At 49.7% G+C, this 14,465-nt stretch overlaps 1 protein-coding gene across 1 annotated transcript in view; it reads left to right on the forward strand.

The window, feature by feature from the left end:
- The window catches only part of DDC (dopa decarboxylase), a gene marked incomplete at its 3' end in the record, with an annotated part of 69,799 nt that overhangs the window by 24,164 nt on the left and 31,170 nt on the right, over nt 1-14,465 (forward strand). Inside the window, exons 6-7 of the mRNA XM_079711240.1 lie at nt 7,134-7,200; nt 10,778-10,872. Coding sequence (XP_079567366.1) covers nt 7,134-7,200; nt 10,778-10,872 — 162 coding nt within the window. The remainder of the gene's footprint in view (nt 1-7,133; nt 7,201-10,777; nt 10,873-14,465) is intronic.

Consider the following 14,465-nt stretch of genomic DNA (forward strand, 5'->3'; position numbering starts at 1 on the left):
AAATATTTGGTAGATTTTACCAGTGAACAAAACTGGGCCTGCTGCTTTCTGTTATGGAAGGCTATTAATTTACTGACTTTCTTTCTTTAATAGATATAGGCCATCTTAGTCTGTTCAGGCTGCTATAATAAAATACCACAGACTAGGTGCCTTATGAACAACAGAAATTTATTTCCCACAGTTCTGGAGGAAGGAAGTCTGAGATCAGGGTGCCAGGGTGGGCTCTGGTGAGGACCCTCTCCTGGGTGCAGACAGCTGACTTCTTGCCATGTCCTTACATGGAAGAAGGGGGAAGGGAGCTCTGTGTGGTGTCTTTTACAGGAGCACCAATCCTGTTCTCAAGGGCCCCACCCTCTCGACCTAAGCACCTGCCAAAGGCCCAGCCTCCTAATACAGACAGCTCTGGTTTCAAGGCTTTTGCGGAGGTGAGGAGGGAACAGAAATGTTCAAGCCATGGTATAGGCCTATTGAGAGGATCTATTTTTCTTTATGTGAGTTTTGTAGATTACATCTTTCAAGGAATTGATCCATTTCATTCAGGTTTTCAAATCTGTGGGCGTAAAGTTACTCATAATATTCTTTTACTATCCTTTTACCATCCATGGGATCAGTAGTGATGGTCCTTCTTTTATTTCTAATATTAGTAATTTGTGTCCTCTCTTTTTTCTTAGTTAACCTAGTTAGATGTTTATCAATTTTATCAATCTTTTCAAAGTACTGGCATTTGGTTTCGTTGATTCTCTCTATTGATTTCCTGTTCCTAATTTCACTGATGTCTACTCTAATTCTTATTATTATTCCTTTTCTTTTAGTTCCTTTGGATTTAATTTGCTCTTTGTTTTCTAGTTTCCTAAGGTGGAAGCTTACATTATAGATTTTAAATTTCCTTCCTTCTCTGGTATATGTATGCATTTAATGCTATAAATTTCCCTCTAAGCATTATTTTCACTGCCTTCCACAAATTTTGATAAGTTGTATTTTCATTTTCATTGAGTTAAAAAATATTTTTAAAATTTCTCCTGAGACTTTCCCTTTGCCCTATATGGTAATTAAAATCTTTACTATGTTGTCTTTCAAGCCATGAACATGCTATGTCTCTTCGTTTATTTAAATCTTCTTTAATTTCTTTCATCATATAAGACTGTGCATGTTTTGCTAGATTTATACCTACAGAATTATTATTTTCGAACAACCGTAAGTGGTATTGAATGTTTAATTTTGATGTCCATGTGTTTATTGTAGCTTATAGAAATAGAATTAATTTTTGTATGTTGATCTTGTATCCTGTAACCCTGCTAAACTAGGAGGTTTTTTTTTTAATGGATTTCTTGGGGGGTTTTCTATCTAGATAATCATGCTATATGCAAATAGGTACAGTTTTACTTCTTCCTTTCTGACCTGTATGCCTTTTATTTCTTCTTCTTGCCTTTTTGCACTGGATAGAATTTCCTGTACTATTTGTATAGCAGTGATGAGAGTGGGCATTCTTACCTTGTTCCCAATGTTAAGTGAAATGTATTTAGTTTTTCACCATTAAGTAAGATGTTATCTTTAGTTTTTTGTAGGTGTTCATTGCCAGGTTAAGAAAGTTTTTCTCTATTCCTAGAGTTCTGAGAATTTTTATCATAAATTCGTGTTGAATTTTGTCAGATGATTTTTCTACATTGATTGATATGGTCACGTGGTTTTCTTCTTTAGTCTGTTAGCAAGGTGAGTTACATTGAATGTCAAATATTAAACCAGCCTTGCATTCTTGGAATAAATCTCACTTGTTCATAGCGTGTAATTCCTTTTATATATTGCTGGATTCTAGTTACTAATATTTTTAGGATTTTTGCTTCTCTGGTCATGAGTAATATTGGTTTGTAGTTTTCCTTTTTTATAGTCTTGTTCTGGTTTTGATGTTAGGGTAATACTGGCTTCATAAAAAGGCTGGAGAAGTGGTTCCTTCCTCTTCTATTTTTCTAGAAGAGATTGTATCGACTGTACTTTAAACATCTGGTTTTGAATTTAGCACTTTTCTATGTATGGGAAGATGCAAGAGTCTGGGCTCACTGAAATCATTCCTTTGATGTGCACCTCACCTATCTAGGCTTTTCTCCATCCTGAATTCCTTCAGGGTGCACAGCTGGGGGAGGCTGCAGTGCTGATGGCTTGATGGCCACAACATCCTTTGTTTACTGATGTGGCAGGTGACATTCTTGTCCACACTCTCATAATCTTGTGGTGGGACTTCAGAGGTAGTGCTGTGTTTCACTTTGGCTGCTACTCTGTACCTTTGTGTTTATGAGGACTTTGAAATAAGCATCATTTGTGAGCTCTTCAGGGTGGCCAAGACCTCTGTTTTCCCTCCACATTTTGTGTGTGTCCTTTAAGAGGCATCTACACTTCCATCGACTACATTTTACCATCTTCATGGTGGGCTCTCTCAAGCAAAAGGTGACAAGTTCATGGCCTTAGGAGCAGGTGCCAGATACTTCCACTGATTGCATTTCAAAGCTTCTCGTGATGGAATAGCCAACAATTCCATGTTAATTCACTAAGTCATTCACTTGTTTGACAAACGAACACCCTTGAAGTACTGGGCCTGTGGGTGCTGAGATTAAGGTGGGGGGCGCCTCAAGGTTGTTATTTGCTAAAGTGGAGACATTAAGGGAACAGTCGTTTGTGCCAAGGTAAATGTGAGCTGTGTTCGAAGTCCTGTGATTCAGAGCAGAGGTTTCACAGCTCATCAGAACTCATAGTCTGACCTGCATAACGTGCCTGTTTCCTTAGAGCACTTCCTGTACCAGCCCTGGGCATCTGTGGAGAGGTGTGGTCCCTTTCCTCCTGAAATGTTGCTGGAGGGAGACAGATGTATCCCTGATCTTTGTGCCATTTGACGAGGACTCTGCATGTGGACAAAGGGTAGAGGGTACAATGAGTTTAGTAGGGGGTGCCAGTGAAGCCTTTGCTAAGAGGTAGCACATAAGCCCAGTGTCCTGGAGGACGTGTGGGCACGTGCCTGTCTTGTGAAAGAAAACAGGACTGTAAGGCACAGAGATGTGCAAGATCATAGATACAGGAGGAGATGCAGCTGGTTGTTACCTTAAAGGGGCAGTCGAGGGCCTGCGAAGCTGCAGAGAGAAGCCCGCCTGGATCGGGCAGGAGGGTGGCTTGAGCTTTGACATGTTGCTCGCTTGTTCCCATTGAAACGAACGCCTGGTGGTTATCATTCTGCACGTGCGTAACTCTGTGCCCGACCCTGAGTTGCAGACCCTGATGCCTGGATGTCTTAGGACCTTGCTGACCCTGGAGGTCTAGCCAGTTTCCGGAGGTCTGAAAGGCAAGTGAGCCTTTCCTAAGCAAACCAGCCCCTCGCAGCCCACGAGCCCCGCCCACCTCCTTCATGATTTCGCCAAGAGGCTGAAGCCCCTTCCAAGTCAAGACCCGCTGCTCAGATCAGGGGTACGTTGGGCAGATTTGAACTGGGGAAGTCAGAATCACTGTCCCTCCACAGACTCGCTGTGGCTTGTAATAAATTTCCCTTTCTCATCTCGAGGTTTGCCTTCCTGACTTGCTAAGGTCAGGCCCGAGGGGGAGGGCGGAGCCTGCAGGGCTTGTATTAGAGCAGATCGGGCCCAGGGTGAGGACGGCGGGGGGGGAGGGGACAGCGGGGAGGAGCAGGACCGCCCCGGGCTCTCAGAGATGGGGCGCCCACACGGCCCACCCGTCTCCCCCTGCACAAATGTGATTAGGCCCCTGCAGAGCGCCTGAAATCAGGTTAGCATCACTGAGCTGAGCCGGGGTAATCGGAGCCCGGAGCGGAGCAGGTGCTGGGCTTTAAAGCGGTGTCTGAGAGTGAGGACAAGCTGACTCACGGACACTAGGGCACCAAGCACCCCCCGGGGCCCCGCCAGCCTGGAACAGCCTCGCGAGAGCCTGGATCCCCGAGCCGCCCACGTGCCGCCCGGGGGAGCGGCAAAGGGCTGGGGTCGGTTGGAAGGGCCTCGGGCACGGTCCAGCCGGCAGGGCCAGAGTTCACGCACCTGGGCTCACCTTGTGGTCTGCTCGTGCCTGCGTGTCCCTGGACCACCCCCCGACCCCGCCACAGGGTACTCACTTAAACCAACTGTAAAGTAGGGGTTCCTGAAGGCATCCAGCTCAGGAGGGTCGTGATGACTGAATATAATCTCTGCAAAGCTCCCAGGCCTGGCTGAGACGTGTTCTCTCCTGAGGCCACTCCTAGGACTGGGCAGCATTTTCTTGTGGTTTTTACAGAATGCTCCATGCTCAGAACAAAAACATCAATAACTACATAAAAAGCTAAGAATATAGGGTTTATATTAACCAAATCTCATCATAAGAGACAAGCAGTACTAATATTTGGTGGAATCGTTCTAGACACACTCCTGTGTACACATTAATGGAAAATAATTTTAACAACAATTTCATAATTTTGAATGTTTAGGTGTAATTTTAAAAACAGAAGGTATGGCGTTTATTTCCATTAGAATTTAGCTGAGGAAAATGAGATGAAACTGAAGGAATTGCTGAACTACAGAAACGTCATTCCTAAGAGACTCTTAAAATTGAGAAAATAAATTACAAGTGATATTAAGAAGGTTTAGGGCTTCCGGGCTTCCCTGGTGGCGCAGTGGTTGAGAGTCCGCCTGCCGATGCAGGGGACACGGGTTCGTGCCCCGGTCCGGGAAGATCCCACATGCCGCGGAACGGCTGGGTCCGTGAGCCATGGCCACTGAGTCTGCACGTCTGGAGCCTGTGCTCCAGGAGAGGCCACAAAAAAAAAAAAAAGAAGGTTTAATCATCCGTTGGTTTTTTGAAGTTACATGGTTGATGACATAGACAAAGCATTTTAAGAGTTCCATACTCTACCTACCAAGCTAGGCTCGTTAGACAAAGCATTTTAGTATTCAGTTATATATTGCCAACACCAGAGAAAAATGGCTCACTGACTTGGATTCCCACTAAGTCATTTATCTCGTCAAGATGAAGCAGACGTGGAGAATGCTTGGCACTTGGACCAGGGAGGGGATGGGCACAGAGGTGGGGAGGAAAGGGGCTGAGAAGCCACGGGAAACGTTGAGGCTGGAAAGTCTACACCCGCAGACCTTAGGGTCTGGGCAGGTCCTGGTCTAGTGCATTTGTGTTGTAAGTGAGAAAACAAAAACCCAGCAGGTGCCAATGTGATGCAGAACTGGGCCTCCAACCCCAGCCTTTTTGCCCCAGATACTCAGCTTCAATGTCTGTGTATTCATCTTGCCTTTTTATTTTCTGTGTTGCTGATGCCTGGATGTCTTAGGACCTTGCTGACCCTGGAGGTCTAGCCAGTTTCCGGAGGTCTGAAAGGCAAGCGAGCCTTTCCTAAGCAAACCCACCACTCGGAGCCCACAAACCCTGCCCTCCTCTCCTTTATGAGTCTCTCACACTCCAGGCCACACTTCTCCTTCCCTGACCGCCCCCCGAGCCAAGGACCAGACAACCAGAGCAGTCCCTGTGCTTCACAGCCTGCTGAAATAATCTGAAATAATCCACACTTGTCAATCCTAAGCCTGCCTGCTCTCCCTCACCTCTTCCTTTCTGCAGGGAACCCATAGTTCCCGCCCACCTTTTCCCTTCCCTCGGCCTCCTGACTCACACTGACGCTTCCCTGTGTGGCTCTGCATGGCATGGCATCCCCTGTCCCCGTGGGTATAACGAGCTATCTTTTTAGTGGCAATATCCTCCCAACCTGCTGGCCTCGCCACACCTGAATAGCAAAGCGACATTCTCTCCGGCCCAGGTGACTGTGTCGCCTGAGCCATCACAGAGCATGCCTCCCTGACCAGAGCACTTTGACTCTCTTTGAAAGACACATTTGCTTTTCAGATCAAAAGCAGGTGGTTGCAGGCGAAAGGCATCAGAGAGGCCTCCAACTGGGTTCTCAGGTTTCCTAGCTTGCGTGTTTGCAACCCCTGTGTCTCTCTTCTCAGGGCACAGAGCATTGCTGGGGGCTCCATAAAGGCCACACAGATTGAATGAAATTTCACAGGCTTATCACATCGAAAGAGAAATTTCATTATCCAGACTGTACCCGCCATTGTAAATCAATTAGGCTTTTCGGTTTTGGAAACATAAGATGCTTTTTGACCATTTGGAGAGCGTTTGCATGCAGCCAATGTTTCAGCACCTATTCTGTGCCAGCAAAGTGTGAGTTCCTAGCAACACAAAGAAATAAGACATAGACCCTGGTTTCAAGAGTTTCACGGGTCAGGAGGGAGAGACGCTTCGTGAGTGGGAATTTACAAGTCAGGTGCGCAGGTGTGATCACAGAGCTGCAGGGCGCTCACGGAGCATAAGTGAGAGGACAGAGAATTCGCAGCCACATCTCCCAGCTGGGTGACCAACTGTTCTCAAAGCTTTCTCAGGACCCCCTTTAAGAATTATTTTCAGGGTCCGTAGGGCTTTCTCGTGAATTTCCTTAGGAGAGCAAAGCTTCATCCTTTGAGGGTTGAAGTTCATTTTTCGGAACAGTATCATTCAGAGAAAAGGACAGCAGATGAAAACCAGTGAGTGATGCTGTTGGTCAGACTCTGAGCTGAGCCGGAGGCTGATCCGGAAGAAGCATCCCACGAGGTCTGGAGCAGCCCCAGCCAGGCAGACGACGTGCTCATCATTCTGTGTGCTTGCTCTGCACACACACACACACACACACACACACACACACACACACACTCAGCTAAGAAAATCCAGACTCCCTACTTCATGGGAGGAATGATATCCTTATAGTCAATAGATACACTTCTGTCAATAAAGCAGAACACAGGGAATGCTGGTCACATGGTCCAGGCCTTCCTTCCCGTCCCTCGGCATCCCGGGAAATCTGTGCCAGTGCCCTTTGTAATCTCACAGCCTAGTTTTCTGTTACCAGCTCTGTTTCTCTCAACCTGTTATGATGCTTCCATGCAAATATTAAATATGTATCCACAGACTCACCTCTCCATCCAGCACTCGTTCATCCAGCACTCGTTCAGCCAGCATGTGGATTCAGGCTCTGGGCCCCATCTGGGTAGGGGTGGTAGCTGTGTGTGTGTGCGGGGTACGGCAGTGACTACGATGCAGGGCTGAAGGGACCTCTGCTTCCTACCCTCCAGGTGGTGGCCACGCTGGGGACCACGTCCTGCTGCTCCTTTGACAACCTCTTAGAAGTGGGCCCCATCTGTAAGTATCTGATTAAAATTTTCTTTTGGGGCTTCCCTGGTGGCGCAGTGGTTGAGAGTCCGCCTGCCGATGCAGGGGACGCGGGTTCGTGCCCCGGTCCGGGAAGATCCCACATGCCGCGGAGCGGCTGGGCCCGTGAGCCACGGCCGCTGAGCCTGCGCGTCCGGAGCCTGTGCTCCGCAACGGGAGAGGCCACAGCAGTGAGAGGCCCGCGTACCGCAAAAACAAACAAACAAACAAACAAAAAACTGGATTTCTCCCAAGAAGAGTGTGTGCTTCGTGTGTTTGCCGGGCCCTCTCACCTCCCCCTCACTGGAGCACTGAGGTTTTCTCCAAGAGACAAGAATTCAGAGAATTCAAAGATGAGCCCCGAAGAAGTGGCTTCTTTAAGCTGAGGCCCTGGGAACTCAGCAGGCCCAGGAGGTTTTCTGTGGCCAGAAAGCCTTTCCTCAGGCAGGGGTCCTGGCTGGTGACTCACCCCTCTTCTGTCCTCGGGGCAGGAGGGCCTGTCCCAGCGCTGCTGCAGGCGGAGCTGCTGCCCCGGGGAGGGGAGGGCCGGGTGGCAGGAGTCATCGGAAGGGTCTGGGTGTTTCATGGCCGAGCTGTGGCTTGTGCCACTGGGACCTGGCTCACTGCCCGTCTGTGGAACCCCAGCGGTCTCTCTCCTCTCCTCAGCCGGGTCTGCCTGTGGACCACACTCAGGGGGTGCGGGAGTGGACCGTCTCTCCCCAGGAGTGAGTGAAGTCTGAAGGAGTGCGCTGGGCAGGCCTCCGTCACAGGCAGCCGTGGTGTAGCCCGGGCCACCCTTGAAGCCGTGTGCCTCAATTCTGAGCTGCGTCCCCCATCTGCGAAGTAGAGATGGAAAGAACACTTGCTGTAAAGCGATGGGATTCTGAGTGGACGAGTTAATGCACGGAGAGGGCGCGAGACAAGAGCGAGAGACGAGCCTTTGTGCTTTGGGGGACGTGGAGCCGGTGGCCGGTGGGTCAAGTGGCCGCTGGTGTGGCCTGGCCCGTTCCCATGGGCTCCCCCACTGTGACCATGGCAGATGTCTGTCCGAGCAGCTGGCCGAAGGCGGGGCTGCAGGGCCGGGGGCTGGGAGCCGGGGCGGAGGGACAAGCCAGTCGTGGCTGCAGCGGTGGCCTCACGAGCTGCAAACCCTGGCCCCAGGCCAAGGCGCTGAGCCCCTGGACTCAGATGTCAGGCCGGGAACTGGACGTCCTGGCCCGCGGCCGGCTGATGTCACTCCAGGGCCGTCGGATTAGAGGGCCGGGTCGCCTGCTGGGCACAGCCCACCTGGTCCTGCCGCCCCAGCGCTGGCTGTCCTGATGTCCTGGGGCTCCCCCTGCTCTCGGGCCTGGGGACCATGGGAAGAACCGGATCGGTGCTGCGTATGGTGCCAGATGCCGAGGCTGTTCTGGGCAGGCGTGGCGAGTGCCACAACGCTCCACTTGCTGCCGAGGTTTATCCGCGAAGTCGATTTGGGCAATTCTATTCATTGCCAGCCATGCTGTTACTAATCATCCGTGGTGACTTCACGGTGAATGAGCGCCTTTCACCAGCTTCCCCTCCTCTGACGTCATTGACTTGAGTCGCCAAATACTTAGCATCCTTTAACTTCAGACAGGACCAGGCCCACGTGTCCTACCGTGTGGTTGGACCACACCATTAAAATAATTCAGATTATTTATTTGCGCACGTCCTCCCCTCCATCTGTCCCGGCGTAGGCCCGGCTAAAGTAAGGGGGTGTGGGTTTTACTGCGTTACAAGCATCCCTCTCTCAGGGTGAGGGCCGAGGGGGAAGGAGAGCCCGTCTGCAGCTCCCAGACTCCGTCCCCTCCTCCAGCCCTCACGGCCGTGTCCCTCCTGCCTTGTCTGCCTGACCCTTCGCTGCTCAGTGCTGAGCTGGACGCAGTCAAACTCCACCCAAGCACCTCCATCAGAAGATGCAGCTCCCTTAGCAGCTCCCACGGCCCCGAGGAGAGCACAGACCTGCCTTGAGATTTTGTGTCTATCCTGCACGTGCGTCTGAAGCGTCTCCCTCCCCTCAGCGGGTCTGAGCTGTAGCAGCAGCAGATGACAGCATTGCTGCAGCGGTGACGGCCGTCCTGTCCTTTCCTGATCCCCCTTCTCCCTTCCTGGCTCACGGCCACATCCATGGGGGGCTCCACAGGCGCCTGGGGAGGCTGGTCTGAGTGCAGCGATGGACCCGCAAAACGTGCTTTAGGGGCTCACTCAGCGCGATCCTCTGTGGCGATATCACGCGCCCCCTCCGGACGCATTTGATCCTGATCCACCCGAAGGCTTCCTCCCTTCCACCCTGAAGATCAAACTGCATCGAGGCTTTGAGTTGCCTCTTCTGTCTTTTATCAGCAGAGCTCAGAACCACTCCGCTCTCCTCACAGCGTCGTGTGTGATGAATCAGCCTCACGCACGCAAAAGTGAGCCGTGAATCCATCCACCAGCACCTGCCAGGGTGCCCTGACCTGGCGCCCCTGGGGCAGCTCCGCCCCCGGGAGGGAAGGAGGCCCACCCTTTGCTGCAGACCCACCACCTCTCCTGATTGCGTGTTTCACGGCCGTGGGCAGTCTACAGCACGGAGGCGGGAAGTAATCACGGGGACCCCGTCGCTCCCCTAGGAGCGAGTCTGTCCTAGTGTCGTGACGGGCACATACGAGTGTTACCTAGTGTGTCCCTCAAGGTCTGGGTGCTGTTTCATCTCCATTTGCTGAGAAGGGAACGAGCTTGCAGGAGGGCAGTAAGACCACACGGCGGCTGGGTGGCTGGAGGTGGGAGTGGAGCCCAGATATGCTCGAATGGAGGGAGCACATTTATTTTTTATTTTACTTTTTTTTTTTGGCCGCACCATGTAGCATGTGGGATTCCCGACCAGGGATCGAACCCATGTCCCCTGCGGTGGAAGCTCGGAGCCCTAACCACTGGACCGCCAGGGAAGTCCCAAAAGACCACATTTAGACAGGACTCTATCCCAGCTCAAAGTCAGGCAGGTGCCCTTCCCGCGGGACTTTTCCAGACTTTTCTAGAACACAAAAATCTCATTCATGAAGGGAGTCTAGAATGATCTCAGGAAGCGTAAAGCAGGTGCCTGAACCTCCTGGGAGGGGGTGGAGAGACCAGTGTGGACGTGTGGTCCCAGCCTTAAGAGATGCTTATGGGAAAGACTTCAGAGCCAAGGGAATCGAGGAGAAAGTTCCCTGAGGGTGAGCTGGGGAGGTCAGAGCACGGCACCTACCTGGAGTAGATGTGGGTGGACGGGCTGCTGGCGTGGGGTAGGCTGGTCCCTTGGAGGTCTGCTGGGCGTGAGGGTCAACGCCAAGAGTCAGGGGTTTCCCTCACCTCCACGCGTTCTCTGAGTTCTGGTCCCCGTGCCAGGCACCGTCGGGGCCAGTAGCACACGGCCTCTGCCTCAGCATCACTGCTTGTCAGGGATGCAGATATCAGGCCAACAAACGCTCTTGACAAACTGTATTTGAGAAGATGCTGGGCTTGGACAGGTGCTCTGACCCCGGGATGAGGGCGGCCCTCCAAGTGCTCACCGGTCGTTTCTGGGCTTCAGGTCACGAGGAGGACGTGTGGCTGCATGTGGACGCTGCCTACGCGGGCAGCGCCTTCATCTGCCCCGAGTTCCGGCATCTTCTGAACGGAGTGGAGGTGAGTACGCTCTTCCACAAGAGTGTTTTTAAAAGGTATCCTGTGCCCAGTGACTTCTCCTTACAAGGATGTGACATTTATATTTTTTACTACTGTGGTTCATTTCAGCAAATGACTTCCAAACCAGTTTCTGTGATGAGTGGAGGTTACACTTCCCTGTGACAAGGGGTGAGAACCTTCCCGATCATACAGCCTTGTCTTCTCAACATACACCTGATGTTTACACTATTTCTCCATCTGCAAATCCTGGGCAGAGCTGTCATGATAGGATAGAGTTTAGCTTACAAACGGTGGGAAACTGTTCAGGAAGAAAATAAAATCTGAATGCGTTTCAGATCAAGGGATAATTTTTTAAAAAACAACCTGCGATTCCATTTGACCTGGATCAACAGTCAAGTTCTGATCGTGCAACTGAGCATATGATGTTCACTTTCAGTGAGGTGGAAAAACAGCCACCAGTGGGTTTAAATGTCCTGAGCACTTTCAGAATTTGGAAAACATGGCCTGTAATGCCAGCTAAAGCATCTGCTGCTTCTGAGAAACAGCAGCCAAAACGATGGACAGAGGCTCTGCTTCTGCAGGGAACAGGGTTACCACTCAGTGATGATCTTAGGGGTGGACCCTGATGGGTTGTTTCAGGCTGGAGCCGGGTTTCACTGTCCGCAGCTCACGGGGCAGGAAGTTCCTCCTTCCAGGGACTCAGATGTACATGCAGTGGAGGGTCCAGGGTGGCAGACTTTGTCAGTGAGCGGGGGTGGAGGGTAGCAAGTCAGAGGAGGCCAGTAATGGCTTCGTGCTCAGAGGCAGGGGTTTCGCGAGACCTTGACCTCACGAGGTGCAGGGATCAAGGGCATGGTCTTGGGCCTTGGACAGCCTGTTTGCATCCTGGCTTTGCCCTAGGACCAGCCATGTCCCCTCGGGCAGGCTAGTATCCTCTCCCCACCCCACAAGATGGATTTCGTAATCATGCCTCCTTTGAGGGGTTGTTTTAAGGATCAGAGAAGTCCACCACATTTCAAGGGCTGAGAAGCAGCGTCTGCATACAGCAAGCTATGCACACATTCCACACCATTATCGTTTTCCACCACGACGTGGCGAGACCATCCCCGCAAACCTCCCTCCGCTCTCTTGCCGGCTGCCAGTCAATTTTCTAGTGACTAATTTGGATTCTCATAACACCATAATACCAGCAAAGTGGGTGTCAGAGGCATAGAATACAAAATTCCCATCTTTGGGATGCATAATGCCTTGTCGCTAATGAATGAAGGTGCATTCTGGTTTATATCTCCCTCACGTCCATCCATTTATTCACTCATTCATTCAATAATCACTTACTGATCACTGAACGTGTGTGAGGGCTTAGATCAATCCTCGGTGGGTAAATAGAGCTTCCAGAGACCTCTGGAAATCTTGGGAAGGGTTGTAGTACATGAGAAGTTTTGGTAACGGGAAGCTCACACTGGCCTCTATAGTTCATGGCTGGTAGCTAGTTAGGTGGGTGTTTGGTGCTAGGAAGTGGAGAATAAATCTCTGTACCATGTAAATACCTTTTGTTGTGGTCCTGTGGTCTTGTGTGTGATGATGCACATCACTGGGAATGTCTGTCTCTGTGGTCTCCAGGGACCAAGGGCAAAGTATATTCATCTGGGATGTATGTGCCCCTCCCAAGGCCTGGTCTTTTCTAACTCTGAGTATCAGGTGTCGAATCTCACAATCTGTCCCCCTTACACTCTTTTTTTTTTTTCTTCAAATCTTTCACCCATATATATATATATATATATATATATATATATACACATCTTTATTGGAGTATAGTTGCTTTACAATGGTGTGTTAGTTTCTGCTTTATAACAAACTGAATCAGTCATACATATACATCTGTTCCCATATCCCTTCCCTCTTGCGTCTCCCTCCCTCCCACCCTCCCTATCCCAGCCCTCTAGGTGGTCACAAAGCACCGAGCTGATCTCCCTGTGCTACACGGCTGCTTCCCACTAGCTATCTCTTTTACGTTTGGTAGTGTATATATGTCCATGCCACTCTCTCACTTTGTCACAGCTTACCCTTCCCCCTCCCCATATCCTCAAGTCCATTCTCTAGTAGGTCTGTGTCTTTATTCCTGTCTTACCTCTAGGTTCTTCATGACGTTTTGTTTTTCCTTAGATTCCATATATATCTGTGTTAGCATACGGTATTTGTCTTTCTCTTTCTGACTTACTTCACTCTGTATGACAGACTCTAGGTCCATCCATCTCATTACAAATAGCTCAATTTTGTTTCTTTTTATGGCTGAGTAATATTCCATTGTATATATGTGCCACATCTTCTTTATCCATTCATCCGATGATGGACACTTCGGTGGTTTCCATCTCCTGGCTATTGTAAATAGAGCTGCAATGAACATTTTGGTTCATGACTCTTTTTGAATTATGGTTTTCTCAGGGTATATGCCCAGTAGTGGGATTGCTGGGTCATATGGTAGTTCTATTTTTACTTTTTTAAGGAACCTCCATACTGTTCTCCATAGTGGCTGTACCAATTCACATTCCCACTAGCAGTGCAAGAGTGTTCCCTTTTCTCCACACCCTCTCCAGCATTTATTGTTTCTAGATTTCTTGATGATGGCCATTCTGACTGGTGTGAGATGATATCTCATTCTAGTTTTGATTTGCATTTCTCTAATGATAAGTGATGTTGAGCATTGTTTCATGTGTTTGTTGGCAGTCTGTATATCTTCTTTGGAGAAATGCCTATTTAGGTCTTCTGCCCATCTTTGGATTGGGTTGTTTGTGTTTTTTTGTTATTGAGCTGCATGAGCTGCTTGTAAATTTTGGAGATTAATCCTTTGTCAGTTGCTTCATTTGCATATATTTTCTCCCATTCTGAGGGTTGTCTTTTGGTCTTGTTTATGGTTTCCTTTGCTGTGCAAAAGCTTTGAAGTTTCATTAGGTCCCATTTGTTTATTTTTGTTTTTATTTCCATTTCTCTAGGAGGTGGGTCAAAAAGGATCTTGATGTGATTTATGTCATAGAGTGTTCTGCCTATGTTTTCCTCTAAGTTTGATAGTTTCTGGCCTTACATTTAGGTCTTTAATCCATTCTCTTCCCCATGAACCCACAACTCGAGGTTTCACTTTCATGGGGGTGTCCAGTTGTCATACCACCCCAGTGGTGGGGCTGCAGTGAGATCCTATCAGCAGCAGACAGGATTTCATACCCAACAATGAGTCATTGCCATCCGTCCTCCTGTGGCCACTGGTCCCTGGGCTGGGAGGGCCTGCTGCTCAGCTGGCAGATAAGGGGTGCAATATCCTGTCTGGCCCAGCCCTACCCTGCAGATAAGAGCCTTCCTCTCCATCAGCAGGAAGAAAACTGTCTCAGTGGGTAATGGAAGACGTTTACACAGTTCAGCCCCCAGGAGGGAACTAATAAAATGCCTAGCAAACAAAGCCCCATCTTTCACCTTCTGTTTCCCATTATCAACAAACGAAACATGTCATTTCCTGTCTCTTTCTCAATATTGCTTTTATTGGAACCTCGAGGGAAATGAATCTGCTCCCCCAGAGCGGGCGGACAGGTGAGGTTCCCTTTGGT

This window comes from Hyperoodon ampullatus (genome assembly GCF_949752795.1).
Source record: "Hyperoodon ampullatus genome assembly, chromosome: 9".
In the NCBI taxonomy this organism is placed as follows: Eukaryota; Metazoa; Chordata; class Mammalia; order Artiodactyla; family Ziphiidae; genus Hyperoodon; species Hyperoodon ampullatus.